Source organism: Microtus pennsylvanicus, chromosome 2 (genome assembly GCF_037038515.1).
Source record: "Microtus pennsylvanicus isolate mMicPen1 chromosome 2, mMicPen1.hap1, whole genome shotgun sequence".
Classification (NCBI taxonomy): domain Eukaryota; kingdom Metazoa; phylum Chordata; class Mammalia; order Rodentia; family Cricetidae; genus Microtus; species Microtus pennsylvanicus.
In genome coordinates, this window is record NC_134580.1 from 137,956,451 (window position 1) to 137,981,959 (window position 25,509).

The 25,509-nt window shown below is 47.4% G+C and overlaps 2 protein-coding genes across 4 annotated transcripts in view; both read left to right on the forward strand.

Annotated features, from left to right (window-relative positions):
- Positions 1 to 1,359: 1,359 nt before the first annotated feature.
- Positions 1,360 to 20,424, forward strand: Sgk2 (serum/glucocorticoid regulated kinase 2). 2 transcript variants are annotated; one of them, XM_075963918.1, is made up of 13 exons: positions 1,360 to 1,475; positions 2,847 to 3,008; positions 3,546 to 3,595; positions 4,125 to 4,182; positions 4,334 to 4,417; positions 6,505 to 6,636; positions 8,101 to 8,213; positions 8,471 to 8,507; positions 9,464 to 9,550; positions 13,131 to 13,226; positions 14,053 to 14,208; positions 17,440 to 17,529; positions 19,396 to 20,424. In XM_075963918.1, the coding sequence occupies exons 2-13, from the start codon at positions 2,973 to 2,975 to the stop codon at positions 19,555 to 19,557; spliced, it is 1,101 nt and encodes a 366-aa protein (XP_075820033.1). In that variant the 5' UTR covers positions 1,360 to 1,475; positions 2,847 to 2,972; the 3' UTR covers positions 19,558 to 20,424. The 2 variants fall into 2 exon arrangements, with proteins under 2 accessions (XP_075820033.1, XP_075820034.1); XM_075963919.1 differs by having other exon boundaries at positions 6,508 to 6,636; positions 19,396 to 20,418.
- A 704-nt stretch (positions 20,425 to 21,128) lies between these two features.
- The window catches only part of Ift52 (intraflagellar transport 52), a 28,963-nt gene continuing 24,582 nt past the window's right edge, over positions 21,129 to 25,509 (forward strand). Inside the window, exons 1-2 of one of the 2 annotated variants that reach the window (XM_075962949.1) lie at positions 21,129 to 21,211; positions 25,258 to 25,382. In XM_075962949.1, coding sequence (XP_075819064.1) covers positions 25,264 to 25,382 — 119 coding nt within the window. In that variant the 5' untranslated portion in view covers positions 21,129 to 21,211; positions 25,258 to 25,263. Of the gene's footprint in view, positions 21,341 to 25,257; positions 25,383 to 25,509 lie in introns of both variants that reach the window. The other variant, XM_075962951.1, reaches the window with a different exon arrangement.

Below are 25,509 nucleotides of genomic sequence, written 5' to 3' on the forward strand. Positions count from 1 at the left end.
GATTGCACAGCTGCACAGAAAGCTCCAGGGAGACAGGGGCTCTGTTGCTCCCATGAATTCCTTCCTTGCTCAGAGCACCTGCCAACCCCTTCTGATCCTCTGATAGAGGAACGGACCCTGTGATAACCTAACAGCACACCTCACAGCCAGACAGAACTTTGTGGGCCTGGAGCTCCTGAGGCATGAGTTCTCACACAGCAGAAGAGCTGTGTTCCAGCCAGGCCTGCTTCAGGGACAGTGAGTCAGAAGAGTGAGCTCTTGAAGAGCCCATAGGGAAAACCCAGGTAGCCAAGTGCTCCGTAGTCCACGACCAAGGCCAGCTGGATGGAGAGCCAGCTCCTGCTCCTCTGGAGCACCTACACAGTTTTGGGTTGTTCTCTGTGGCCATAGCTCAGGTACCAGGGACCTCTCCTCCAGACCAGGTGGTCTATATAGAGTCTGCATAGAACCCTGGATTCTAACTGATGAGCCTTCTATATGTGTATACACATGTTCACACACACAGGTTATCCAACACATACCAGTATGGACACAGACACACAGCTATGGACCTATGCATGCATATGTCACATGCACGTATTACTAGACACAGTTTCATCTGAAGACAGACACATAAACACATGCAGACTCACACCAAACATTATATATATATATATATATATATACATACATATATCCATGTATATATACAATACATGCCGACATATACTATACAGTGGCACACTGTCGTCTGGGACTTTACATCCACCGATCATACAGCAAAACAATGATGAACTCAGCACAGATGCAGACTCACATACATACAATGCTGTCACACCAACACATGTGCTCGTTCTTTCTTTCTTTCTTTCTTTCTTTCTTTCTTTCTTTCTTTCTTTCTTTCTTTCTTGTTTTTGTCTTTTTGATTTTTGGAGACAGAGTGTCTCTGAGAGCCCTGGTTGTCCTGGAACTCACTCTGTAGACCAGGCTGGCCTTAAAACTCACAGAGATCCACCTGCCTCTACCTCGCGAGTGTGCACCACCACTGCCCGGCACATGTACACATTCTTACACACACACACACACACACACACACACACACACAACACAAATATCTGAAATCCGCAGCCATACTGGCACACCAGAGACATGCCAAAGCACAACTCTACACGAAATACTTGCGGAGAGCACATACCCCAACCCGTACAGTCACACACGTTCTTACAGTTCCCAGTGGTCTCCAGGGTCTTTCCCTCATTTCCTAGGGAAAACAGCATCCCCTAAGGAACAGAGGTCTCCCATGCCACTGCTCGATCTGTGTGACATCACCAGCCCCCTTGCTGCTGCCACTGCTGGAAGTTCTGAGCTCTGTGCTGGGGGCACCAGGCACTGACACTTGGCTCTTGTTGGGAGAACAGAGAGAGTCTCTCTTGTCCACGGCCTGTGCTCGGCTCCAACTGCTGCATCTCCCGGAGGCCTCTGCCCAGCCTGCATAGGTATGTGGGACCCGGGCAGCCAGAACTAGGCACAGGACCCATGGGAGGGATGGTGGTGTCTCAGGCTGACTGTAGGAACATAGCCTGGCATGCATCGGAGAGGCCAGGATACACCTCCCTCCGCTAGAATTCTATAGCCTGCTCTGCAGGAGTTTGGCAGTGGGAGGCCTCTAGATCAGTCTAGCTGGGAACTCCCACTAATGCTACTTTTTCAGCTGGGTGGCCTCTGACCTGGTAGAAGTTCCTGGCCACAGGTGAGTGGGTGTCAGTATCCCACCCAGCCACAGGGTGGTGCCTCCTGAAAAGAAGATGATCTAAGAGATGCCAAGCTATTTAGCCCAGGTCCTACAGCAACCAAAACCAGGGTCTTTAAATGAATAATTTGCACCACGCCCTGTGAGAGGTACAGAGCCGATGAGGCTCCAAGCCCCTGAACCAAATCCTAGACAGTTGGCTTCTCCTATTGTGCTGAGCTGGCTGCATAGACCAGCTACCCACCCCTTCTATCATTTGAACTCACAGACACTGGCTCCTTGGGGGATTTCATGGTTCGGATCCAAAGTCCCAGTGTAGTCACTGTCACTGAACCCTGAGGAGAGTATCCAGGCAAGATTGGAATCAACACAGAGCTTATCCTGGGACTTTCCACAAGAATTCACAGTTGCCAACATGGCAATTTGTAACGGCGTAAACGAATGCAGACAGAGTGTAAAAATATATATACAGCTTTAATGGTGAAATGGACTTACAGAACCACCGTTCCTGCGGAGACCAGGAAAGCAGAAGGGACAGCTGGGAGCACGCTGGCCAAATTTATAGGCAAACATTAGCCCGAGGCGAACACCCCCCCCAAGGGGCAGGACTTATCCCTACAGCAATTTGTGAGTCTGGAGAGCCCAGGCTACCCACAAACAGTAAGAGTCAAGAAAGTCCTGTTCTAAATCATGTGTGGGAACACACTTCAGTGTTCTCACTGTTTGGGAGGTTAAGGCAGTTCCAGGCCAACCTAGGATATGCAGCAAGCTCAAGACCAGCATGGACCACAGAGCAAGGCCCTGTTTGAAAAATTAGAGTAACAAAAATACATAAAGCGTTTTTCAAGGTCTCCGCGCCTCCCTGAGAAGTAAAAGGAAATGTTTAGCTTTAAGCCTACGAGGCTCCTGCCTCCTCCGGCCACCTTGGGGTTCTGGAGTTTCCATCATTCACAAGAATCTTCCCATCCTGGTGTCTTGGGCCTTTGCAAAGATGCTGCTAGGCAGGGACCACTCTAGCTGTCCTTCTCCATCCCTCCTGAACTGTTTGGTGAGAAAGACTGGGTCTGGCCTTTTGTCTGTCATTTGTCTCATCCACGCATGGACTTCTGGTCTTTAGGGTGAGAGCTGCTAAGGCTGTCTCAGAAGTTGAAGGTGGGAAAGAGGGCAGCCCAGCCTGGGGGCCAAGATCTGTCACTCTTGGTCTTCCCAGTACCTCCAGAGCCTGCCTCATCACAGCTACAGAATGGCCTCCAGCCCAGCTGGAGTTCCTAGCCCACAGGTGAGTGGTTCGCAGTCTTCCAACACCCAGCCCCCTGCACCAGAGACCCACTTCCTCCTAAGGCTGAGGAAATCTGTAGGGATCCCAGCCAGCCCTGTGGGCCTTCAACCAGAATTTGTATCTGTCAGGTTACTGTGAACTCACAGAGTTGGCCATTTGCAAAGAACATTGAAGAGAGATCTGGCAGGGAGCTATCAGAAGTAGATTTGGTTAGGAAAAACAAAACACGACACTGGTTGGGAAAATATTTCAAATCCCACGTTGGCCACATGTAAGGCCCTGGACAACTCCTCTCTGGTGTCAGTTCTCTTTTCTTAATTGCCATGATGGTCTTTAGAAGCTAGTGTGACATGAGTGCTTGGATGGAGGAGGGGTGGCTACGGAGGAGTGGGTGGGTACAGAGAGGAAAGCCAATAAAGGAAAGGAGGGAGATGGGAAGGTGAGCTAGTTAGTGATGTTGGCAGAATCAGAGCCTAGGCCAAAGGAAGAGGAGGAAGCTTGCTGATCTTCATTGCCTCTTTCTTGAAATGTCTTCAGCCCTCTAGGGCCAATGGGAACATCAACCTGGGACCATCCGCTAACCCCAAGTGAGTTCTGTTTTCTAAGACAAAATTCCTACCCAGCTGTCCCATGGCTGGTTCTCTTTGCTCTAGAAATAAAATCCAGGGTCCATGGTGTACACAAAGCCTTTGCCCGCTGGAACAGAATCCTTCTAAGCCTGTGCCTGCTCAGCTTCATCTCTCATTAACTTCCCAGCTTTGGCCCAGGCCGAGCCCTCTCTACCTGGAATGACCCCAAACATCTTCTCTGTCAGCAGCTCTCCGCCTTCTCCTGGCTGGGAGTGGGGGTGGGCAGGGATGAAGGAGACTGCCTTCTGTACCATGTACCTGATTGTTCCTCCTGGTAATAACTGGTCTGTGAGCCGGGAGTGGGTGTAGGGGGAGGTGTGTGAGGTTCCGTCTTCTGAGCTCCTTTAGGCTGTAAGACATAATATTCTTCAGGAGGGGGGCCAGGAGGCTCCTGCAAGGCCACCTGCACTTTTCAGCTCTGAAATGAACCAGAGACCGAGCTTCCTGAGCTTCCAAATGCTGATCCTTGTTCTTCTCCGGTCCACAGTGCCCGACCCACAGATTTCGACTTCCTCAAGGTCATTGGCAAAGGGAACTATGGGAAGGTAAGCAAGGAGAGCTTTCTGGAGTCATCTGCCTGTGGTCTCCATTAGCATATGCAAAAAGAAGTCTGGTGTGCAACATACATGCAGAATGGATTGGAGCTGCTAGGGGAACCCATCATCCCTGATGTCTTATATCTGTACTTTTCTTCAGGTCCTACTGGCCAAGCGCAAGTCTGACGGAGCCTTCTACGCAGTGAAGGTGCTACAGAAGAAGTCCATATTGAAGAGCAAAGAGGTACCAGAACTCGGGAAGGCTCACTTCCCCTCCTGCATCTTCATCCCCAGCCTAGCATGGCTTCCCAAGAGGTCCAGTGGGGGCAGCTCAGGAAGTCCAGCTGGAACACTGGATTCTAACCTTTTTAGAGGAAGGCAGGCCAAGCCATCTCCCTAGGAGCTTTCTGGAGGATGAGAAGGTCTCTAGCTTCCAGTTAACAGGTTCACAAATGGACCAGCTCTCTGCTCCCTCTAGGAGCACACCATGGGCTCATAGCGCAGCCTCTTAAAAGGCCCCTTCAGCCTGGCCAGCTTGTGTAGGTAGCATTTTCCTGTCCCACCCACAGGCAGCCACTTCTCAAATAACTGATTTGGAGACTTAATATAAATTATAAATGCTCAGCCATTAGCTCAGGCTTGTTACTAACTAGCTCTTACAACTTAACACATTTCTATTAGTCTATGTGCTGTTCTGAGGCTCATGGCTTTTACCTCTATCCCATTTTGTGTCTCCAGCTCATTCTCTGGCTGGCTGGCACCTCTTCTGACTCTGCCCTTCCTCATTCCATCATTCTCAGTTTGGCTTTCCTACCTAACTTTATCCTGTTCAGCTATTGGTAACTCAGCTTGTTTATTAAACCAATCATAGTGGCGTATATTCACACAGTGTGCAGAAGGATTATTACACAGCAAGTTTGGATCTCTAGATGCCTCAGCAACTTGAATCCCTTCAATACTGTTAGAAGGACAGAGAGGATAAAATATCAAGTCAAACTACTCAGGAGACAGAGTGATCCATGCCAACAAGGAGGGGAGGTCTTGAACTGACCCTGACAGTAAACAACATTCTGATAGTTTGAAAAGAAGGCGGGGTGTCTGGGGCTAGAGAGATGGCTAGAATGACATAGTGCTCTCTGTGTAAGCATGAGGACCTAAGTTTGATCCTGTGGAACTCACATAAAAAAGCTAAGCATGGCAGCATGCGTCTCTAATCTCAGTGCTGTAGAGATGGAGAGGAAGGATCTCTCCAGCTTGCTAGCTGGCTGGACTACCGCAGTCAATAAGCTATAGATCCAGTGAAAGACCCTGCCTCAAAGAATAGGGTGGAGAGCTTGGTGGAGGGAGACACCCATCATCAACTTCTTGTACACACACACACACACACACACGCATGCACACACGCACGCACACATGCACGGGGGGTGGGGGCTGTCCAGGTGGATAAAATAGCAGGATCAAATGTTGGAGAATATTAAGGTGTGTTGTATTTGTTTATGCTGTGAAATATTTGTTTAATGATGCAAAGAAGTGTAGCATCCTTTTATGTTGCTTTCGTTTAACTCTGTGTAGCTGTGTTACTTTGCCTCTCTAAAACAACTGATTGGTCTAATAAAGAGCCAAATGGCCAGTGGTGAGGCAGGAGAAAGGATAGGTAGGGCTGGCAGACATAGGGAATAAATAGAAGGAGAAAAAAGAGAGAAAAAATGATCAAGGAATAAGAGAGGAAGGAGGGAGACTTCAGGGGCCAACTACTCAGCAACATTGTCAGACACGGAGTAAGAAGGAAAGAAAAGGTATACAGAAATAGAGAAAGGTAAAAGTCCAGAGGTAAAAGATAGATGGGGATAATTTAAGTTAAGAAAAGCTGGATAGAAACAAGCCAAGCTAAGACCGGGTCTTCATAAGAAATAATAAGCTTCCGTGTGTTTCAGTTGGGACCTGGATGGTGGGCTCCCCACAAAAGTCAAAAGAGTAAATCGAGTAAAACAGCCACCAACAACCAAAGACATGAGTATAGGTACTGTGTGATGTTTTTTTCCTAGAGAGTTTCCCTGGTACTCAGTCATCCTGTCATAGTGAATGCTTTGCCTGTCCCCTGGGGCAGGGATTTCGGAGGTTCCACTAGTATGAGTGACTGGGGTGAGGCTCAGGTACTAGACAAGGAGCCTAGGCCTGGCTTGGGGGCAATAGAGAGCCAATGTGGGTATTTGAGCTGGGGCAGGAAAAAGCCTTGGGCAGGACACATCTATAAGCAAGGTCACCTGACTACGCGGGAATGAAAGGGGCTGTCCTCGACTCTGACGCGGACCCGTCTGTGTGTCTCCACAGCAGAACCACATCATGGCAGAGCGCAATGTGCTACTGAAGAATGTGCGCCACCCCTTCCTCGTGGGCCTGCGCTACTCCTTCCAGACCCCTGAGAAGCTCTACTTCGTGCTTGACTATGTCAACGGAGGAGAGGTGAGTGGACCTCAGGAGGGGAGCTGCTCTCCCGTGTGTCCACTGCGTACCCCACTCCAGAGTGATCTCACTGAACCCCTACAACAGAGCCACTTGGTAGACTCAGTAAGGCGTTCCTCAAGACAACCCAGTCTACACCAGGTCCCTTTTACTCCTGATATTGTAGGAGTGTTTCCTAGGCAAGGTGGCTCATACTTACTTTCAGAGACCCCAGGAAAGGTCTCTACCAAGAGAAATGTGTGGTCACTATTCCCAGTGCTTCCATTTCCCACACCCAGGCCACAGGCCCAGGCCCATCACTATCATCTTTTTTGTTTCCATGTATATGTATTATATACGCCTTATTTTTATGTGAGGGGCAAACGTGTAGGTGCATGTCTGTTTGCACATGGAGGCCAGAGGCTGATGATGTCAAGAGTTATCTTCAGCTTTCCTTCCGTCTTTTTCATCAAATCAGAGTCTCCCAACCAAACCCAGAGCTTGACAGTGTAGCTAGTCTTGCTAGCCAGCTTGCTCTCATGATCCCGTCTCTACCTTCCGAGGCTGGAATTACAGGTGGGCAGCCATGCTCTTCTGGCATTTATATTGGTCTCTGGGGACCTGGACTCGGGTCTTTATCCTTGCACTTTAACCACCTGATGTCACTGTCCTAAGTAGAGACCTGAGCCACCTGCTAACCCCAAAGCAGCACAGGGACAAAGTAGGCACCATCTTGGACTTTGCTTTGTCTTACTGAACAAAGGGGTAAAATTTAATAGGGGCTTTCCTCAATTGCACCAGATTTGGCCTATAACCAAATATTTTTCAGCATGAGTCCAACAGGGGAGGTTTTATCCTGCACATCCCTAAATGATGACTTTGCAAACAACAAAGCAGACCAAACAGAAAGATCTAGAGCTGAGCTCAGTGTGGCATCCTAATGTTTGGGCTGGAGGAAAAGCACATTTTTGTTGGGTGTGGTGCCTCACACCCATAATCCCAACACTTGGGGTACAGAGGTAGGAGGATTAAGTTCAAGGTCAATCTGGGTTCATAGGATATACCCCTTCCAACTCCCTCCCCAGCTCTCCCCCCACAAAGTATGTCTTGAACTACCTGGTTTCAAATTCCAGCTCTGTCAACTCTGAGATGTGGGACCTTAGACAAATCATTTAGCTCCTCCTCCTCCTTAGACATGAAACTGGCGTCACAGCTGAGATCTTGAAGGTGGTCATGAGGATTAAGCAGGAGTTATAAAAGAGCCTGGCTTGCAGCCTGGAAGACAGTGGCTGCTTAATTATGCTGACCAAAGACAGGGAAAGCACAAGCGCCCTGAGGGGTGGGGTCAGCATGCAGTCTCTCCTGTCAAGTACACCTCAGCTAAGCCTAGGTGACTGGTCTGCGCAGAGTCGAGGGTCTTGAAGGCCCCTGTCTTGTGATCTAGGACCTGGAATCCAGCCACCATCTCACTGTCCTCTCTCCTAGCTCTTCTTCCACCTGCAGCGGGAACGCAGGTTCCTGGAGCCCCGGGCCCGGTTCTACGCTGCAGAGGTGGCCAGCGCCATTGGCTACCTACACTCCCTCAACATCATTTACAGGTGAGGCCTGCTCTTGGCTCGTGCTCTGTGTCAGGACCTTTGGCTCCACCAGGCAGGGATGGTGTGAGCCATGAGGCCCCAGTGAACTGGGTCCTTTGACCGAGGAGGGCTCTTATTTTGGATTGACGTGTCCTCCTTTCAAGAGTCAAATATCTAGCTTTACTTATTCATCTGTGGGAGCTTCCGGGAGTTTCTCCTGCTAGGACCCTAGTCCCCAATTCACTCAATAAATGGCTGTTTTCTCTTATTTTCTGCAGAGACTTGAAGCCAGAAAACATTCTCTTGGATTGCCAGGTGTGTGGTGTGGTGTGATGTATGTGTGTGTGTGTGTGTGTGTGTGTGTGTGTGTGTGCCCGTGCCCACATGCAGCTCAAATCTGTGCCCCTCAGCCATGGTCTGTGTACATTGGTAATTATGCATTATACATGTATGCATATGGTAACATACATTCGTGTGTGCATGTGTACATATGTGCTCATGCACATATCTGTGTATATAAATGTGCACAGGAGACCACACACAGGTACAAATGTCAGTGCAGATATAGTTATATTGGCCTGTGGCGGTGGTGGCGGGGGGCAGGGTTGGTAGGTGCGGCTCTGTAGACCTTCCATGTTTCCTGATTCCCTGGAGACAGACCCCAAGATGGAGAGTGGTACAACTCTAAGGGGGATAAAAATAGGGTGGGGCAGAGGGAGAGGTGTCACTGCACCGTGGTTGCAAGAGAGGCCTCAGGACATCTCACAGGACGGATGCCCTCAGGACAGATGGCTCTTACCATGCATGGTGATGAGTTGACTGAGATTTGGGTCTTCACAGCCCCTCTTGCTCAGTTGCTGGTTGTGGACTGCCCTCTAGAGGGCAGCACAGCTTTGGACAGCGGTACAGGCCCAGCAGTGAGGATTGCCCTCAGCAGTACCTAAAGTCTGATAGCCCTCTACCTGTCTATCTTCTCCATCCTCGTGCCCAGTTGACATTGGTGGGCTTGATTTCTCAGTCCTCAGCCCTCTATCTAGAGCATTGCTACCCAGAAAGAACACCCTGGAGTTGCCACTGTTGTAAGCACGGCCCAGAGTCATGATGTCATGGTCCCAGCCTGTGCCCCGAGATCTCCTGGTATCCGGGCCAGGAACCCTGAGTCTACAGAAGGCATGCAGCCTGTGTCTCCTCTCCGTACCACACAGCCGTTTCTCTAAGGTGTGGCATTTGACCTTTGACCACTAACCCTTCCTGTTGTCTCTCTCCCACAGGGACACGTGGTTCTGACAGATTTTGGCCTCTGCAAGGAATGTGTGGAGCCCGAGGAGACCACGTCTACTTTCTGTGGCACTCCTGAGGTATGTGGAGGACCTATAGAGAAGACAGGCTGTAAGTGGCTGACGCCACAGCCCCTAAATAAAGCCACCAGGCTACAGCAGCGAGGCCTCACTCCATCCTCTCAAGCTCTTCCCTGAGTCAGCCCTAAGTTGAGCCCTCATCTCCTCATAAGTGTCAAGGAACCAGCATTTGGAACGGTGGGCACCCAGCTACCTCTAGTGAATTCTACGGCTGCCCAGCGGGCATGGGCAAGCTACCACTAAATGTGGGGTTGCACGCCTGTAATCCCAAGCACTTGGGGATGGGGACAGGAAGATCAGAGTTTGAAGCCAGACTCAATTATACAGTAGGACCCAGGCCAGCTGGGACTTCATGAGACCAAAACCAAATAGATGGAGGTTGAACTCAGAGCCTCAGGCGTTCTAGGCAACTACATTAAAAAGTAAAAAGATGTGCTGGAGAGAGAGATATCAGTGCTTGAGAGCACAGGCTGCTCTTCCTGAGAACCTGGGTTTGGTTCCCAATTTACACACCTCAGCTCACAACTGTCTAGAACTCCAGTTCCAACGGATTCAATGCCCTCTTCTGGCCTCCATGGATACTGCATGCAAGAGGTACAAGCAAAACACCATGCACATAAAATTGAAATAAATCGTGTGTGTGTGTGTGTGTGTGTGTGTGTGTGTGTGTGTGTGTGTGTGTGTGTAGACAGGGATGAAGAGCTGTCTCAGCAGTTAAGAGCATTTGTTGCTCTTGCATAAGATCAGGAATCAGGTCTTGGCAACCACATGGCAACTCACAGCCAATCCACAGTAACTCCAGTTTCAGAGGATCTGGCACCCTCTTCTGGTCTCTGTGGGCACTGCACACATGTGACACATGCGTAGGCAAAACACCCAAAAAATAAAATTAAATAATAAATCTTTAAGAAAAGTAAGGACAGGACTGCGGTCTGTAGATAAATGATAGAGCATTCGTCAAGGCCCTAGGTTTGGTTCCCAGTAACACATGCACACATACATGCACACACACACACATACATGCACACACGCAAACATACATGCACACATGCACACATGCACAAAGTAAAAAGAAACAGGTGATGCCAGACATTAATCCCAGCATTTGGAAGGCAGAGGCAGGAAGATCTCTGTGAGTTCGAGACTAGCCTGGCATAGATAACAAGTTACAGGCCAGCCAAGCCTACATAGTTAGATCCTGTCTTGGGTTGTGTGTGTGGAGGGGAAAAAAATGGGTGAAACTAATTTAACAATGTATTTTATTTAACTCAATATATCTCAAACCTCACATTTCAATACATAATCAGTATATAATTGTGAAATAGGACTGTCAAAACTGCTTAGTGGGTAAGAACACTTGCCACCAGGTCTAAGGGCCTGTGTGTGTTCAATGCCTAGAACTCACATGGTAAAAGGACAGAACTAATTTTTCCAAATAGGTCCTCTGACCTTCATATGCATGCTGTAGCATGTGTACACACATGTGCATGTGCATACACAATATATACAAAATAAATGTAACAATGTTGAAATAATGAACTATTAATATTATAATCTAGCATGTGAATATAGTTTACATTTATAGTACACATCAGCTGTGATTGGCCACATTTCAATAGAGCCAAATCTTTCTTTTCTTTACTTTTCTTTTCTTCTTTTTTGTTTTTTTGAGACAGGGTTTCTCTGTGTAACCGCTCTGGCTGTCCTGGATCTTGTTTTGTAGACCAGACTGGCCTTGAACTCAGAGATCCACCTGCCTCTACCTCCTGAGTGCTGGGATTAAAAGCATATGCTCACATGCCCAGCTAGACCCCAAACCTCCATCCTCTGCAAAAGCAATTGTTCAATGACAACATGTGCCTAGAGGCCGCTGTGTGGGACAGCACTGCTCCACAGGGCCAAGTGCTTGACCAGGAGAGCATGGCCTGAGAGTTAAGGTCAGGGCTTGTAATCGTTAAACATAAATGTGCCTCCCTCTTTCAGACAGAGAGTCTAGCAGGTTAAAATTTGTAGATTTCTGTAATCCCCTTACTTCTCTTGACTGAGAGGATGAGGTGTGAAGATTGTAAGAAAGTGCCTCAAAATAGAAAACATTAGGACCGGTAGTATAGCTCAGTGGTAGTGTGGTTGCCTGGTGCGCATGAGGCCCTGAGTTTAACCCCAGCATCACAATAAACAAACAAACAAACAAATAAACAAGGATTGCATGTCTGCGCAGGAATTCACTTGTCTATCTGACCTGCCTTGCATTTAAAACCTTTCCTTGAACTCCCACCAGTTTTGAGTTGGGCCTTAGGCCTGAAGGGGGCAGAGGCCTGAGGATGCAAAGCCGAGCAGCGCCTCCCTGTTAGTCTGGATCAGGACTTAAGAGTCGCCCTATGTCTCCATCAGCCTGCGAGCTGTGCCTGGACCCTCAGGCGGCATCTGCCAGTTGGTACTCAGGGACCCAATGGCCTGGTACCCTCTCCCAGAGGGGACCATTGTCTGTGTTTGTGCGGGGGTTGTCCACTGGATAAAGCTGACCCCAAAGCCTGACAACAGTGCCTTCAGTGGGTGTCACTAGCTCTAGGGAGTAGGGGCTACAGAATTGTTACTCACGTCAGAGACATCCCTTCTTCCATGACTGCCACCTCTGAGCGCCAGGCACACAGACCTATGTTTGTTCCCATGTCCCCATTTTTATTTAGTGTGTGTGTGTAGTATGTACACATGTTCATGTGAATGTGGACAGGTTCATGTGCGCATGCATGCCCATGGAGGCCAGAGGTTGATGTCAGGTATCTTCCGTAAACACTTTCCACGTTATATCTTGACACGGTGTCTCGAAAGGAACCTGGAGTTCATTGATTTGAGTAGGCTGGCTGGCCACTGATCCAGGGGTCTGCTTATCTCCCCACCACTACCCCACATCACTGGGGCTACATATGTGAGCCATCTCACCTGGCTTTTGCGTGACTGATGGGGATCTGGACATAGGCCCTCATGCTTATACAGCACGCGTTAACCAACCGAGCCATCTCTCCAGCTACCACTCCGACTGTGTTTCTGTTTTAAGGATAAGGAAGTCTAAGTTCTGGCAGATCAGGTGCTCTGCCTGGGCCCACACACTGAAGAGGGCTCAGGGCTGTATGATTCTCTTCCCTTCCATAGACCCATTCCTTTAGCTTTGCCCCATTGTCACCCCACTATGCTGTGAGGTGTCACCAGGGCTTTCCCAGCGCTAGGACACAGAGAGCCTATAGGTGACCATGTGCAAACAAGAAGGCATGCCGTGCTTCTGAATTACCATGCTGGCTTGGTGAGCACATCATAGACTGATTGTAGCTTCCTTTACCCCCTGACTGGTACTCCTGTGTGACGTACAATGTGCACGATTGTACAGGGCTGTCTCACCTGATCCCCTGTCTGTCCCCAGTGCACTGTAAAGGGCCTGTCACCAAACTGGCCTCTGTGAATGGATGCTAATGACCACAGGAGAAGCTGTGAAACAGTGACAGTGGTAGCAACCCCCTCCGAGTGCCTTCTTTACAGACACAGAAACAATCCTGGCATCCTCAAATAACTATGCTTCCCCCAACAGTACCTGGCCCCCGAAGTGCTTCGTCAAGAGCCTTACGATCGAGCAGTGGACTGGTGGTGCTTAGGGGCGGTCCTCTATGAGATGCTTCATGGCCTGGTGAGTGGACAGAGATGTCTCTACAGGGTACATGTGGCTTGGGACAGCTGAGGATGGCCCCCATTTTATGTGGCTTACTCTCGTTTTGCACAGGGAATTAAAGAGCTAGCCATCTACCCTGGGAAGGAACGATGAGGCCAAAGTGGATATGAGAAATGAATATCTCTTTTAAATAGGGTAATTTTCACAGTTTATATGTAAAACACACCCTCTATTGCAGAGCGTAATTACTTTTGTTGTACTAAGAGGGAAACTGAGGCTGAAGGGTCCCATTAGTAGATTGAGAGCTGTCCTGGACTGTATGCTTCAGTGGAAGCCTGTGTGGACCTGCCTGAGGTTGACTTTCCTCTGGGCTGGATTCTCCAGCATGGCATGTTGTCAAAGGAGTAAGCACTGAGGGTTCGGAATGACCAGTGGGCGGAGGAAATGGAGGAGAAGCAAAGAGAGATAGATTGTGAGTGTAATTTAGAGTCCAGCTCTTTTCTTAGCTGTGTGGTTCAGTGGTCCCTAGCCTTGTCTGCCAACCCATAGCCTCTGGCAGAAGATGGCTATGAGGCCAGGAAGAAATGCTGAAGGGGAGAGGGGAAGAGAAAAGACATTCGGGAGCCTCCTGTGGGTGTGCAAAGCCTGTGGCTCTCTCAGCAATCCTCTATCCCGTGCTGGAAGCCTGGAGGTCCTTTCTCTCCCCATGTGCCCCACAAGCTGTGGTACTGGACACAGTCTGGCCACATACTCCCGGCTATCGAGCTTGCTCTAACCCTCCCTGATGAGACCCCTTTCCGTGGACTCATGACTGAATCCCCAGCCTCTCTCCCTGTCTCCCTAGCCCCCCTTCTTCAACAAAGATGTGGCCCAGATGTATGAGAATATTTTGCACCAGCCACTACAGATCCCTGGAGGCCGGACAGTGGCCGCCTGTGACCTCCTGCAAGGCCTTCTCCACAAGGACAAGAAGCAGCGGTTGGGCTCCAAGGAAGACTTTGTAAGTGACCAAGCAGAAGAACACAGGTCCCTTCCTGCAGGGACAGCTCAGAAGCACCTGCCTTCTGCTGCCCTCTAAAGCCAGGAGCTGCTGGTGCATTTCCCTAGAAATGACCTTTCTGCCAGTTGAACTCTGTGTCTATTTCTGTCTCTGTCTGTCTGTCTCTCTGTATATGTGTATGTGTCTTCTTTTTGTATGTGATATATGTCTATATGTGTGTGTCTAGAGGTCAGAAGTTGATGTCAAATGTCTTCAGTTGTCCACTTTACTCCTTTCTGCCAGTTGAACTCTGTGTCTATTTCTGTCTCTGTCTGTCTGTCTGTATATGTGTATGTGTCTTCTTTTTGTATGTGATATATGTCTATATGTGTGTGTCTAGAGGTCAGAAGTTGATGTCAAATGTCTTCAGTTGTCCACTTTATTTCTTGGGACAGGGTCTCTCACGGAACCTGGCACTAACTGATTGGCTAGCCTGTCTTTGCCTCCTTGGCTCTGAGTTTATAGAATATGCCATCATTCTCAGCTTTTACGTAGGTGCCAGGAATTCAGGCTCAGGTCCTCTTGCCTATCTGCCAAGCACTTTACCAATTGAACCATCTTTCCCACCCCTGACTCCTTTTTTTTTAAATACAGTTTTTAGGCAACCAATATTTGCAGGATTCTTATTTTGGCCCAGCACTGAGGTAGGTGCTGAGGGTTGAATAGCCTGGGTCTCTGACGCGATTAAGCTTGAAGGTCGAAGGAGACTGACAAAAACCAGAGATTCTGTACAAGGATCACAAAGTGTGACAAGCTTCAGGAAGGAAATAAATGATGAGCAGAGACAGACAGTATGGGGACAGTGCTGTTTCACACTGGCATGGCCAGGCAGGTCCTCTCTAAAGACGTAACAAGCTGAACTTCGAATATGGGGAGCCATGCAAAGAATTGGATGGAGGTGTTCCAGCCGTAGGCACAGCATATGTACCAGTCCTGCACAAGGAGGAGAATGGCAAGAAGCAGAATGTCTTTGCTGAGCAGAGGAAGCTTCTTCCTGCTTCTGTGCAGAGAAACTGCATAAGTATCTTGCTTTTCACAAATACCTGAGCAATTCACTTTGCCAGACCCCTGGCTAGACACATGAGAATGGGAATAAGTAAGTCATAGACTTCATAGTCTGTCTGTTCTTTTCATTCCTGTTCTGACACATACATGTTTAAACAAAAAGATTAAAGCATCAGTTTAAAAAATAATCTTAAACCTGGCGTGGTGGCACACACCTTTAATCCCAAAGTTTGGGAGGCAGAAGCAGAGGCAAGTATATCTCTGTGAATTCAAGGCCAGCCTGTTCTACAAAATGAGATCAGCTTCCAGGACAGTGAGAGTTATTACAGAGAGACATCCTCTCTCAAAAAACAAAGCAAACAAAAAAATCTTATTTATTACTCAGTGTGGGATCATTTCAGGGACAGCAAGATAGTTTGGGTGTAAGGTGACTGCTGTCAAGTCTGACAACCTGAGTTTGATCCCCAGGATCCACACGGTGAAAGGAGAGAACTGACTCCCAAAAGTTGTTCTCTGACCTCCACATGGGGCAGAGGCAGGCAGCTCTCTGTGAGTTTTATTTATATTTTATTTTTATTTATTTACTTATTTATTTATTTATTTTTGGTTTTTCGAGACAGGGTTTCTCTGTGGCTTTGGAGCCTGTCCTGGAACTAGCTCTGTAGACCAGGCTGGTCTCGAACTCACAGAGATCCGCCTGCCTCTGCCTCCCGAGTGCTGGGATTAAAGGTGTGCGCCGCCATCGCCCGGCTCTCTGTGAGTTTTTAAACCGGCCTGTCTGAAAAGTGAGTTCCAAGCCAGCCAGGGTTACATAGTAAGACCCTGTCTTAAATGAGGAGATGGTGGCTGTAGTCCAGATGGCCTCAGCAGCTAATGGATAGACTCCAGGGCTGCCCACCCCCATTCTGTGGGTAGCACAGCTTTTTGATCCATGTGTGTCATATAACAAGCGTTATATACACTGAAAAGATCGCCATGCCAGGTATTGTGATGTGTGGTAACCACTTTGGCTTATTTGCCTGTTTCCCTATCTGGCTTAAAGATCTGATCTGGGCTTCTGCGAAGACAGATCCCTTCTTTCCAGAGAGGAGTTTGCATCTTAGAGCACGCGTGCCTGTGACTCTTGAGACAAGTTTTGTGTTCACAGAAATTAAATTCTGAGAGGCAATACTGACACAAAGTGTTGGAGAATTGTTCAACGTGAAACAGACAGAGGGAGGAAAGGCAGTTTAGAAACAAAGCAGAAAACCATGCAACCATGCCCAGGACTCGTTCCTCACTTCTGAGTCCCTGGGAACCTACAGCTCTTCTTAGGGCTTTCTTTCTCTTTCTTTCTTTCTTTCTTTCTTTCTTTCTTTCTTTCTTTCTTTCTTTCTTTTTTATTTTTTTATTTTTTTTATTTTTTGAGACAGGGTTTCTCCTTAGCTTTTTTGGTTCCTGTCCAGGAACTAGCTCTTGTAGACCAGGCTGGTCTTGAACTCACAGAGATCTGCCTGCCTCTGCCTCCCAAGTGCTGGGATTAAAGACGTGTGCCACAACCACCTGGCTTAGGGCTTTCTTTTTTTAAAAAAATATTTATTTATTTATTTATTTATTTATTTATTTATTTATTTATTATGTATACAATGTTCTGTCTGTGTGTATGTCTGCAGGCCAGAAGAGGGCACCAGACCCCATTACAGATGGTTGTGAGCCACCATGTGGTTGCTGGGAATTGAACTCAGGACCTTTGGAAGAGCAGGCAATGCTCTTAACCTCTGAGCCATCTCTCCAGCCCCCGGGGCTTTATTTCTTGTGTCGTCTTTGGTGAGCAGGTTTATCCTATCTCTCTGGCTTGTATTTTGAAAGAATCAGGATGGATTAATGTGCGTGGAGGTGGGAGGCTGTCTTCAATCTCCACCTGCATACCCTCTCCCCCGATAACCAGTTCTGCAGTCTTGTTCACAGACATGATGCCCGAGCCTGGTAGGGTGTGGGTGCTGAGCCCCAGCTGTGGAAGGCACCTGTGGCTGTAGGGGAAAATCTAGATTCGGATAATGCAGAAGTGAGCTGTCTGTCAACAGAATGCTCTCTGGGCTGAGCAAACCAGCCAGAGCTGCTGAGTTCTGTCTAGTTGGTGGCCAGTTGTGGGCACCAGTTGGGGAGTGGCTGTGGTGAAGACTGCTGACCAGTGTCTTCTCCCTGCAGCTCGACATAAAGAACCATGTGTTCTTCAGTCCCATAAATTGGGATGACCTGTACCACAAGAGGCTAACTCCACCCTTCAACCCAAACGTGGTAAGTGAGCACAAGGATCTCTCCAGATTTTGGTTTCTGGATTCCCAGGGCTGGTAGGATCTAGGCCAACTGGGGAACCTGAAGGGGCCAAGAGTCTCATCCAAAGTAGCAAGAATGAGAATTGGCTCTAGCCACCCTGGCCCCTGGGATGGCCGGCTCAGCCTTAGAAGGCTGAGCTGTGGGCTGCTCCATCATCTCCAGCACTGACTGTAACCCCACCACAGAACTGATACAGTGTTTATTTCTGAGAGGTAGTAGCTCAGGCTAGCCTTCAGCTCAAGATTTTCCTACACAGCCTTTTTCTGGTGACAAAAACATGTGCATTTCTTGCAGGAAGTGTGTAAAATGGAGTTGGAAGCAGCAACAGGGAAATGGCTGGGAGTCTCACCAGGCAAGGGAAACCACTGTTGGTAGACTTTCTTCCACTTCTGAATACCGCCAGGATTTGTCATTCCCTATTTGTATTTTTCCTTTGTGGAGTTCCTGCCCTTGAATGTGACACTAGATTTCTTTTCCCTTTTTTTGTGAGACTCTGTACTGGGCTATCCTAGATACTATCTCACTGTCCCCGTGTCTCTGGCTGGCCTCAAACCATGCTGATCCATCTGCATTTTGAGTACTGGGTTTGCAAGAGTGAACTACTGTGGCTAGCACCAGTTTCGTGTGTGTGTGTGTGTCTTGTCCTTCTCCCCCATTGCCTCTGCCTTGATAAAAACTGTACACACATTATACAAAGCACCACGTTATACAAAGCACCACATTCTTTATTTGTAAACACTGGAAACTATTGAGCTGTCAAGAGCGACACAACCAACAAAGGGTCATGGGTGAGATTCACATTCTGGTCCAGACACTGAGCTCTGGGCCGGACTACTGTACCTTATGGCCCTCCTGAGAAGCTGGCAGCTGTGGCTTGTGTGTTTCCCCAGCCCAAGACCTGCTTGTAAGCACACCTGCAGGCCCTCCCACCGCTTGCTCACCTGCTTATGTCCGAGAACCCGGGGCAGCATCTTTTCTGCTGCAGAAACACTAGCCTAGGTTTACTCTTGCCCTCTAAAGTAGGGGGCTTCAAATAACAATCTTTTAAAAGATTTTATTTATTTATTTATTTTTAATTATGTGTGTGTGTGTAGGTAGGTAGGTGTGTGCAGGTGAGTGTGGTAGAGGTGCAAGCTGAGCAGAGGAGGGCATCAGATCCCCTGGAGCTGGAGTTACAGGTAGTTGTGTAAGCTTCCTGAAGGCTGCTGGGAACACACTTGGGTCCTCTGCAAAAGCAGCAAGCACTCTTAGCGACAGAGCCATCGCTCCACTGAACAACAGTCTTCTACCTGGATTCTATGGGTTTTTAGAGTGGATGAGCTCAACTCTTCCTGCGGAGCCCTCAGGTCCGTGGTTAGTAATAAAGGAGCTGCTGCTGGTGGTCTGGAATTACCTCACGTGTTTGTTCCCTGAATCCTCTTTGCCTCCATCAAGCCAGTCTGCGTTTGTCTATGTGGTGGCCTCAGGGTACCCAGAAAGACAACTCCTCTGAGGTACCCTTTTCAAGCCTTTGCTTACTTATTTGGCAGTATCTGATTAGCCAGTCACATTACTGGCCCATATTAAAAAGATGGTTGTATATAGTCTGTCTCTGGAGTGGAAGTAGAGAATCTATTATCATTTCTCCTTTTTTGTTGTTTTGTTTATTTGTTTTTGTTTGTTTGAGACAGGGTCTGTCTATGTATCCCTGGCTGTCCTGGAACTCTTTATGTAGGTAGACCAGGCTGGCCTCGAACTCATAGAAAACCACCTGTCTCTCCTCCCAAGTGTTGGGACTAAAAGTCTGTGTCACTATGCCTCATTCTCACCCTTGGCTTCTACTTACAGGAAGGACCTGCTGACTTGAAACACTTTGACCCAGAGTTCACCCAGGAAGCTGTGTCCAAGTCTATTGGCTGCACCCCTGACACCATGGCCAGCAGTTCTGGGACCTCAAGTGCATTCCTTGGATTTTCCTATGCACAGGATGATAACATCTTGGACTCATAAGTGACAAGCACTTGCAAATCTGCCAAGACCAGCTGGCACCTGCAGGGGCTACCTTCTGCTGCCAGCAAGACACAATGAGTTCAATGACTCAAGGAAGAGGGAAGTGCTTTCTGTCACATGAAAAAGAGTGCAGGACAGGCCACTGAGTATCTACTCAGGCTGGCAGGAAAGGCCACTGAGTACCCACTCAGGCCAGCAGGACAGGCCACCGAGTTCTGGCTCAGGCTGGCAGGACAGGTCACCGAGTACCAAGCCGTCTGTCATTCTGATTTGCTCTTCTTGAGAAATGACTCCTGTGTTTGGTGGCTGTTGTTGTTGTTGCTGCTGCTGTGACAAAATATCCAAGAAAGGTAATGGAAAGAGGATCTCGTCGGGCTCACCACTTCAGAGGTTTCCGCCCACGGCTGGCTGGTCCCGTTGCTGTGGCCTTTAGGCAAAGCTGAGTCACCTCGGTGAAAGGAGTGGCAGGAAAAAGCTGCTCACTTTCTTCCTACCAGGAAGCAGAAATAGAAGACTGGGCTGGAAATAAGATTTACCCTCGGAGTTATGTCCCAAGTGACAGACATCCTCCAAGCAGGGCCCACGTTTTAGTTACCTTTCCACCACCTCTCCATGCCATATGAATCTATGAATGGACTAAATCACCGATGAAGCCTGGGCCCCCGTGACCCAATCATATACTAAAACCCCATCAGCTGGACAGGGGAACCTTTAGATCCAAAGTAAAATAGCTTTGAATATTGGGGTTACATGATCACAACATGGTTGCTGATACCATAACCACCTTTGTGTTCTAAGCAAGAGAAAAGAGGGATGGGACAGGAGTGGGTTACAAAAGGACACCATTAAAGAGTTTCCCAGAAGCCCAGTTCAGTGACTTCTTTTAGCATGTCATATATCTCCAGCCCTACTTAATGGAGCCTGGGCACAAGCTACCTCTCATAGCAAGGGCGTTCAAACATTGAGGAAAAGGGTTCCATCACTGGCCTGCTCAAGCCTTGAGGCTGCAGCCGCTTTGTACACAAACCCACAGCCCTCTCGATGAAGACAGAGCGCTCTCCTGAAAAGGAGGGGTCCTGTTTGTGGGTGCAGGCCTTTCTCATTTCCATGGTAATCCTTTGCACAAGCACTTCCTTCCCTCTGTCCCAAATGCTTCCTCAAACTCCACATCTCCGACCCCTCACAACTCCCTGCGGCAGTTTCTATTTCTAAAAGTTGGTAATTTGGCATTTCAGGACACCTGGCCTCCCAAATGTCCCAGGTGCCGCAGGCCGACAGGTGTTTCGGCCTCTCCCAACACCTGCCAAGACGCCCTGCGCCTGCGTCCTGCAGCCTGGCCGGGGCGTGGGTTGCCCACAGCCCCCGCCCTCAGGGAGCCTGGGGACCTACATCGGTCTTTAACGGCGGCTATAAGGAAATAAGCTGGGGTTTATCAAAACGTGAGTCCTCAAGCCTGGCTGCTCCCTCCACCCCGCGGGAACTGACCAAGCCGGCATCAGCCCCGTCCCCTGCCCATCAGCCCCAGCGTTCGCGGCTCGCTGGCACTGCCATTCTGTCGCTCTGTCGTCATCACTCCGCGGCGGAAGTCGCTCGGGGCCCAAAGCCACGCCTTCTCGGCGCGCGGCCTTGGATACCTGGCTGCCTTTGGCCTTAGGTAAGGAGAGGGCGGGTAGCACGGGCCGGCTGGGCGCTGGGTGCCTCGGGGGTGGTGACGGCTTCGGCTTCGTCGTGCTGCTCCGGAGACCCCTAGGCCTGCCTTGTGGGAAACCCGAGGTCGGCGGAGGTAAACTGAGGGCGCGTAAATGGGCTGGGGAAGGGTCCTGGAAGTGATCTGGAATCTCTAGCTCCTCAGACTGCGCGGATTCGTTGTCGTCCTGCACAGTATGAAGAAATTCTGGATGAGGAGCCATCAGATCTTGGACTCGGCTATTCTTGCTACCACCTCTGTTTTTTTTGTCACTCTGACAAAATATGATTTACCTAATAAGGTTATTGAAGAGAAAAGAAGAGAATAAGGTTGTCCCTTACTCTACCCAAACATCAGGACCCCACATCTACTGCTCTCACCCGAGGCTAAACTACAATAAACTGTAAACTCGAAGTATCTTCTTCCTTTAAGAACCATTCAATACCCAAAACAGGTTATTTGCTTTTCCCGGAAATCTGCCCTCTAGAGAAAAAAGGGGGAGGGGTAGAAAAATCCCCAAACCAGGAAAATATAATTCCAGTTCTGCCATGCATGGGTTCGTTGTGGTCATTAAAATTGTCCATGGAACATAAAAATCTAGCACTGTTACGTGGCGAAACATGGCAAAATGTTTTTTATTTCATTGAAGGAGTTAGGATGTAGCTTAGTTAGCACAGAGTGCCTGCATGAGGCCCTGGGTGTCTGATCTCAGCACAGAAAAATAAATGCCATTGGAAAGGTAGTGGCATGGTGGCTGTGTGCCTGTAACCCCAGCACCCAAGAAACCGAGACAGTTCAAGGTCATCCTCCCCTACCTAGTACATTAGAGGCTAACCTGGGCTCTGAGATGCTGTCTCAAAAGAAAAAAATGTATTGAAGGAATCTCTTATCAGCTTTGAAAAACATGGATTGGTATTGGGCAGTCTTCTGGTAATTAGGAAGAAATAATGATGCTCATTTTGAGCATCAAGATAAGTTTCAAATGGACCAAGAGTGTTTTTAACTTTTAATTTACATTTATTTGTTGTATATGCGTGGGTGAACATGACACCGAGTACTTGAGGAAGTCAAAAGACAACTTGCAGGAGTTATTCTATGGGTTTTTCAGGCTTGGTGGCCAGTGCCTTTAACTACTGAGTCATCTCTTCAGCCCATAGAGGTCTCAGATTATAGTGTTAAAAAATTATGCCATATTTGTCTGCACAAGACCTATCCCAAATGGGGCCTGTCATTATCTCATGGAGAGGGGAGGGCTCAGGAGGCCTTGTCCCTCCCTGAAGCTCTGTGGGCGGGGAGAGACATTTTCCTCAGTGGTACAGTGTTGTCTCACAGCTCCAGAAGCAATCCTAACTAAACTCATTTATTGAAAGAGAAAAGAAGACATGACAGTTGAGGGAGGACGGTTTAGGGAAGAGAAGGGAATTAGTGGGGATGGGACAAGATCACAAATTGGGAAGTATGATTAAAAAAAATACATTAAGTGCACGAATGAAATTGTTGAATTAATATATGCTAATAAAATCTTAATAAAAAAGGATAATCATGAAAGTTCAAGAAGAAAACATCGTTGGATATACCCAGAAATCTTACCACAGCAAAAGTTTTTTTAAAAATGCTTCATACTGTCCAGAAGCCAAAAGGAGAAATGTTAATACTTCTGGATCTATAAAACACGTGACCTGTAAAATTAAGCCAGAAGGTTACCAGAAGCCAAGGCTAAAGGCAAATCAAATTTTGAAAGTTTTGTTTGGTGACATAAAACCCAATGGAAAAATGATCAAAGGACACAGACAATAAAATGAGCAATGACCACTGCAGCAAGTTTCCCCTTGTCTTTAGGAGCTGTTCTAAGACTGTCAGAGATGCCTGAAACCACAAACAGTAACAAACTGTGGGTGCGTGTGTGTTGTTTATAGGAACTAGTATTACTGGGGCTGGAGAGATGGTCTGGTTAAAAGCACTGGCTGTTTATCTAGAGGGTCAGGGTTCAGTTCCCAACAACCACCTGGTGGTTCACTGTCCTCTGTAATGGGATCTGATGCCTTCTTCTGACATGCAGACAAAGCACTCGTTCATAAATAAAAATCTGTAAAACTGACCTGGAGAGAGAGCTCAGAAGTTAAGAGCACTGGTTGCTCTTTCAGAGGTCCTGAATTTAATTTCTAGCAATGACGTGGTGATTCACAACCATCTGTAATGAGATCTGGTGTCCTCTTCTGGTGTGTAACCATGCATGGCAGACAAGAACACTGAATACATAGTAAAAAATAAATAAATCTTAAAAAAGCAGTAACTCTTAGGTGAATATGGTTTCTCTCAAAATAGCTTATTCTAGACTTAGCGTTGTGACTGAGATAATACCAATGTGACGATATCTGTTAGATAGTGAAGGAGAGTGACATAGGCATTGTGACATACGTGGTACCGGGATATTGTTTTGGTTCATTGAATAACAGCCCTGTGATGCCAAAACCACCAATCTGACTGACATTACTGAGTGACTATAGCTGGATAGTGCATATAGCATTGATAGGTTCTACAAAGAAATGTCTCATGTCAGGGGAAGGTAGTGTAGGATAGTGTTAAGATTTCATCCTACTACCCAGAATGGTTCACAATTTAAAACTTTATTTTTGGATCTTTCCATTTAAAATTTCAGATCACTCTTATATTTGGACACACACAAAACCAAAAAAAAAAAAAAGAGAGAGAGAGAGAGAAAGAAAGAAAGAGAAAGAAAGAAAAGAAAAAAAGAGAAAAAGCTGGGTGGTGGTGATGCAGACCTTTAATCCCAGTACTTGGGAGGCAGAGGCAGGTGGATCTCTGTGAGTTTGAGGCCAACCTGGTCTACAAAGAGAGTTACTAGAGAGCCGTGACTGTTTCACAGAGAAACTCTGTCTTGAAAAACAAACAACAATTAAATTTCAAATCACATTTAACCCAGTAACAACCCTTGAAAAGCAAAGCCATGAATAGGGATACTTTTATATTTTGTTGGTAAAGTTGACAAAGACTGGAAAATTGTGTTGAATGGAAACAATTTGTTAATGAAAGTACAAACGATTAGTGTTTTGGAGGGCAGTTTGCACATTATTTAACCATTCAACAGATAGTAATATAATGCTGCAAAATACACAAAACTTCACATCCAGAATGTTTTGAGAGAGATGGAGAGATGGCTCAGTAGTTGGGATATACTGCTCTTGTAGATGACACTGGTTTTCCCAGCACATCAGGTGACATATAACCGTTTGTAAGTCTCTGGCCTCTGTAGGCACATGTACATACACATACATACATACATACATACATACATACATACACACACACACACATATATATAAAATGGCTCTAGCCAGGCATGGGGATGCAGACCTTTAATTCCAGAACTTTCAGGCAGAGGCAGGTGAGTCTACATAATGAGTGCTAGGACAGCCAGGGCCACATAGTGAGACCCTGTCCCAAAAAATAAAAATTGAAAAACGAATCTAGAAATGTTTTTAGTATTTTACTAACAAAATTGAATAACATGTCACTAAAGTTATGGTTGGTTAAATATTTGTGCAACATCCTTAAAACAATACTATGTGGTTATTTGAAAGAGTTGCTCTGTATGTATTAACAAGAAAGGGTGTCAGATACATGGTATGTTTTGGAGGAGCATTTATGGTAAGGTCTTATTTCATAAAATTAAGTTTGCCTAAAATCTCGAGAGCTATACTTGACGGTAGTGAGCGGTGAGGAATTACTTTGGAAATAGGACCTTGGTGTACGATGGGAGGGTGGTGGCAAGGTCATGAAAGTAGGCTGGTAGGAAAGCCAGAGACCAGCATGAAAGCGAAAGCCAGGCACAGGCAGGATTGGCTTTGGCCACCGGTTTTTCAGCTATGATTATGCATTTCCCTCTCAGCCTTTGAGAATCATTAGGGTTTTACATGTAGGTGCAGCTGTGTATCCTTCACCAGTGTTACAGGGCACTTTTAAAATGCTGCTTCTCTGGTTTGCTTTATCAGGTAACCATGGAGAAGGAGGTGCGGAGTACCATTGTTTTCAATGCGTACAAAAAGGAGGTGTTTACCACCAATACTGGCTACAAATCTTTGCAGAAAAGACTTCGGAGTAATTGGAAGATTCAGAGGTGACCATGATCTTGGGCACTGCTTTCTAAGTGCTAATGGTGGCCTACAGTAGAACTGAATAGTAATTTCTTAACTTTCGTTGTTTAAGTGGGAGGGATTCAATTTAACGATTTCTCAGTTAATATT